Consider the following 4,935-nt stretch of genomic DNA (forward strand, 5'->3'; position numbering starts at 1 on the left):
TAGTAACTTATTAGGAAGATATAGGAGCTTATTCTGAATCAATATTTTATTAATATTGTCAAATTATTTCACTTATAACAAAATATTTTCCACCGTGTTTTAAATTAAATAATCTGCCAGAGGAACTAGTACTTTTTTTCATCTGTGTTAAGAAGTTATTGACTTAAAACAAGCTCCTCTATCTTGCAAAAAAATTATTTGAGTTAGTTTTGTCCTATTTTAAGTGTACTGAGATATTTGCACTAGAAACTAGATAAAAAATACTTGGTAAGATTTTGAGTTTTTGCAGTGTAGTTCCACTGGCAGATTTTTCCCCCCAAATGTCTTACTGTAAAGTGGAGCTAGTACATTTTTTAATCAATATTTAAGCCTTATTGACTTAAAACAACCTCCTGAAAGTTACATGGTAGTTTTGTCCTTTTTTCAGGAGAACCAGGATATTAGCAGAAAAAACTCTTGGTAAAGTTTTGTTTTTGCAGTGAAACTCTTGTTTTCTTCAAGTCCCCTCCCCTCCGGACTCGGTGTTCCTGTGGGATCCGGTCGTGTTTGACCTCCACTCATACGTAGTCCTTTCTCTCTAAAACCGGGCCGCCCGCGGACCGGGCTGAGTACGCCATCCTGGAGCTGTTGTACCTCGTCTCCCGAGGCGGACAGGAGCAGCAAAGAAGTCCTCCTCCGAGAACCAGGAGCGCGGCGGCGCCCCAGCCGACGTACAGCGCCGCCCCCAGCTCCCGCCGCTGGGCATCGGTCAGCAGCGGGTTGTAGAAGTCCCTGATGATGGTGTGGGCCGACCAGGAAACGGGGATGAGCTGCATGGCGCCAGAAACGATGAATAGCACCCCGGATAAGATGATCACCTTGGCCTTGGAGGCCTCGTCCTCGATGCAGTTGGTGCACTTTGCCCCGGCGATGGCCACCAGCACGGCCAGGATGGCCAGCAGGATGGAGATGACGGTGAGTGCGCGGGCCGCCTGGAGGTCCGGCGACAGCGCCAACATGGAGTCGTACACCTTACACTGCATCTGGCCGGTGCTCTGCACCACGCAGCTCATCCACAGGCCCTCCCAGATGATCTGCGCCGTCACGATGTTGCTGCCGATGAACGCCGTCACCCGCCACATGGGCAGGGCGCACGCCACGATGGCGATGATCCATCCCAGGATGCACAGGGAGATGCCAATCAGCTCCAGTCCTATAGACATACTGGCTGCTGAGGTCGCCCAGTTAGTGTTAGTGAGTGTGTGATGATCTGCTACCTGGACTGGTAAAGCATCCGTTTTATACCAGTGGGTTGGAGCAGGGGAGGAGTCTGGGATGGAGGTGACATCACTAGGAGGAGAGGAAGGACCTGGGGACTCTCAGGATTCTCTATCGGCTTACAGGGCGACCACAAAGGGCCTGGCCACAAAGAGGCTCTTTACAGCCGAAAGGCCGTACACTGCAAAAACACAACGTCTCACCAAGAGTTTTTGGCCTAGTTTTAGTGAAAATATCTTCATACACTTAAAATAAAACATAACTGATTTAGAAGTGACTTTTCAGCAAAACAGGAGTTTTTTTAAGCCAATAACTACTTAATACTGATGAAAAAGTTGTAGTTCCACTGGCAGATTCTTTTACTTATCAGTGAAATAATCTGCTTAGGAACTACAACTTTTTATCAGTATTAAGGAATTATTGATTTAGAACAAGCTCCTATATCATGCTGAAAACATATTGGTAAGTTAGATATTTGTACTAGAAACCAGACCAGAAATGTTTTTGAAAATGTTTTTGGAAAAACCAAGATGTTTTTTGGTCTTACCAAGTATTTTTGGTCAGTTGGTAGAAATATTGTACCACAAGTGAAATAAGGAACCTGTCAGCAACAGCAATAATAATTCAAATTCAAAAACGATTTTTAAAAAAAGTACTTATAACAAAACATTTTTCCAATGTTATAAGTGAAATAATCTGCCTGTGGAACTAGAACTGAGTTGCTAGGTAACTGCCTGGGCTTGGCTCGGGTTGCTAAGTAACGCGCAGTGGAACTTTCTATTGGTGGAACTAGAACTTTAAAAAAAAAAAATCAATATTAAGGATTTATTTACTTAAAACAAGCTGCTATTTCTTGCTGAAAACTTACTGGCAAGTTATGTTTGTCCTATTTCAAGTGTACTAAGACATTTGTACTAGAAACTAAACCAAAAATACTTGGTGAGATTTAGTATTTTTGCAGTGAAACATGTCTTTTTGTACCCAAAGACACACTGCATGTAGATTTTGTTCACAGAAATCAATAAAGGTCCCTATAAAGTGTTCAGGTCTGAGATCTCAGTTTCTAATTTGTTACTAAAGTCGTTGCTTACTTCAAACTTTTCATCTTTCTTGCTACAAATTACTTTGGTACACTGCAAAAACACAAAGTCTTATATTGTTGGTCTGGTTTTAGTACTTTAGTACACTTGAAATAAAACAAATCTAACTTGCAAGTGACTTTTCAGCACAATAAAGGAACTTGTTTTAAGTTAGTAATTTCTTAATATTAATGAAAAATCTCTGGCAGATTTGTTTACTTCAAGAAAAATGGGGAAAAGAATTGCTAAGAGTGAAATAATTTTCCAGAGGATCTAGTACTTTTTTAAGCTATATTAAGGAATTGCTGAAGTAGAAACATCTTATATCTTGCTGAAAAGTTACTTGTAAGTTTTTTTTTCTTTTTTACTTGAATTGTACTAAGATATTTGCGATGGAAACTAGACCAAAAATACATAATGCGATTTTCTGTCTTTGCGGTGTGGGCTCCAGGGATTCAGTGTAATTATTCATCGGTTAGAATGGTCTAATCAAAGTCAAGACATGAGTCAGAATTGAGAAACTAGGGCAAGACTTACAAATTGTTCTTTGGTGTTGCTATTTAAGGTTTCAATCTTTCTATTTTAATGAAGTTTATTACATAAAACTGTAAAAACAAATATGTGAAAGTTTGCAGTTTTAATATTGAAAACTGAATAGTTTTATAATTCACTTCAGTTAAGAAAACACCAGAAGTGAAAGTTTTTGGGGGATTTTTATGAGTCTGTCTGCCTCCAGAATGTCACTGGGTTTTTTAGGAGTCTGGACAGTTTCCAGAGGAATGCCGCCATTCCTCAGCCTCACTCTGCTGACTGAAACCAAACAAGATGGCTGCCTCCTGTGGAGAGCTGGCCACACTGCCAGTTATCACAAAGTCAACTCATGGATAAGAAAGGTGGGCATGCCACACTTTAGGTCTGGGCTTGCAGGAAGAAAATCACTTCTTTTACCTTTTCAAAGCAGCAGCATCAAACTAATGCTTTTAAAAAGTTATTTTCCTTTGCTTTTTAACTCTGGGAAAAGTAGTTCCACTGGTAGATTATTTTACTTATAAAAAAGAATTGTTTTCTTATTATAAATGAAATAATCTGCCAATGAAACTAAGATTTTTTTTCACAATTACTAAGAAATTATTGACTAAAAACAAGCTCCTATATTTTGCTCAAAAGTTACTTGTAAGTTAGTTTTGTCTTATTTCAAATGTTCTAAGATGTTTTAAAGTTTTAAACCTAAATTACTTGGTAAGATTATGAGATTTTACAGTGCAGGCCTTTTTGCTGCAAAGCTGCCAACATTCAGCTTGTAATTTAAATGATTGAACATAAAATTACAATTCCAGAGGACAACTTGAGAAAACTAAAACCTTTCACTTAAATTATTTAGCTCTAGAATAATGTTGTTGTTTAAAGGGTTTGCCAAGCAGTTTGGATTTCTGGGTATCTTACATCTTTAGTACATTAAGATGTAACTTGTATATTTAAATGGTCTCTGCTGCCACTTTTTAAACTGTTCAGTCAGTTTTTAGCTCAAACGTTGAGCCACAATAATTACTTGTTTTTGCCAATCTTATGACAAGCTTGGTTGGTTTGGTGGTTTTCCAATCAGCATCTCCTCCTGATCAAACTGGATCATTAATACATTTACGCAACATGTATTTATTCAAAATTCTTTATTGTTTAGAATTGTGGTAAGTAAAATTACAAATTTCTACAATCGATTTTAAATGTAAAGTAAGTAGAGCCACCATAAAGGATTGATTCGGGCTCAAAAATGTAAAATGTTTTACATATAAAAAGGCAATAAGTGGAACATGTAAAATATTTCTGTGACTTTTGTTTGCCTGAAATACAAATCAAATTAAAAACATCAATCAAATCCTTGCAAAAAACATTATAAATCTTTGGGATTATTCTCCAACAGCACTTTATAAAGCCAACAACCTTTTAAAATGCAGACATCCCAGATGAGCTCATTAAAAATGACAATTTTTGTTTTCTTTTGGATGCAAAACATTAACAAACATTCTAAACTACTTTAAAAGAAACTTTAATGAAATCACTAATTCTACCATATGCAACTTACAGTATTTACTCAGTGCTTCCAATATAACATAAAAAGGAAGAAAGAAAACTATGATGCGGGATTTTGACTGAATAGAGAGAAAGTTTCATTTTTATGGGTTTTCTTAGCAAATAAAAATAACTTTAGTGGTAAAAACTACTTGACCTAGTGTCAGTAAGTGAAAAACCAAGTTTGAACAGCAAAACGACAAAATATACACAAGTATTTTTGGCTTAATTTCTAGTGGAAATTCCTAGTACACTTGAAATAAGACAAAAGTCACAAAGAAATTCTTCAGCAAGAAATAGCTTGATTTAAGTCAATAATTCCTTAATCTTGATGAAAAGCTCTGCTTCCACTGGCAGATTATTTCACTTATATTCACATGTTGTAATTGAAATAATCTGCCACTGGAATTAGAACTTTTTAAAACCAATATTAAGGAATTATTTACTAAAACCAAGCTCTTATATCTTGGTGAAAAGTTACTTGTAAAGTAGTTTCGTCTTATTTCAAGTATTTTTAGATATTTGCACAAGA

General features: G+C 36.9%; 1 protein-coding gene across 1 annotated transcript; it reads right to left on the bottom strand.

Moving 5' to 3' along the window:
* Positions 1 to 248: 248 nt before the first annotated feature.
* LOC102230855 (claudin-3-like) lies at positions 249 to 1,471 on the bottom strand. Its single transcript, XM_005813006.3, has one exon. It carries the CDS (start codon positions 1,200 to 1,202, stop codon positions 558 to 560), a length of 645 nt encoding a protein of 214 aa, XP_005813063.3. The 5' UTR covers positions 1,203 to 1,471; the 3' UTR covers positions 249 to 557.
* Between the last annotated feature and the right edge of the window lie 3,464 nt (positions 1,472 to 4,935).

This window comes from Xiphophorus maculatus, chromosome 18, assembly GCF_002775205.1.
Source record: "Xiphophorus maculatus strain JP 163 A chromosome 18, X_maculatus-5.0-male, whole genome shotgun sequence".
In the NCBI taxonomy this organism is placed as follows: Eukaryota; Metazoa; Chordata; class Actinopteri; order Cyprinodontiformes; family Poeciliidae; genus Xiphophorus; species Xiphophorus maculatus.

What these genes read in the sequence shown, in the direction of transcription:
- LOC102230855 (XM_005813006.3), bottom strand. Translation starts at nt 1,202, where the DNA reads ATGTCTATAGGACTGGAGCTGATTGGCATCTCCCTGTGCATCCTGGGA.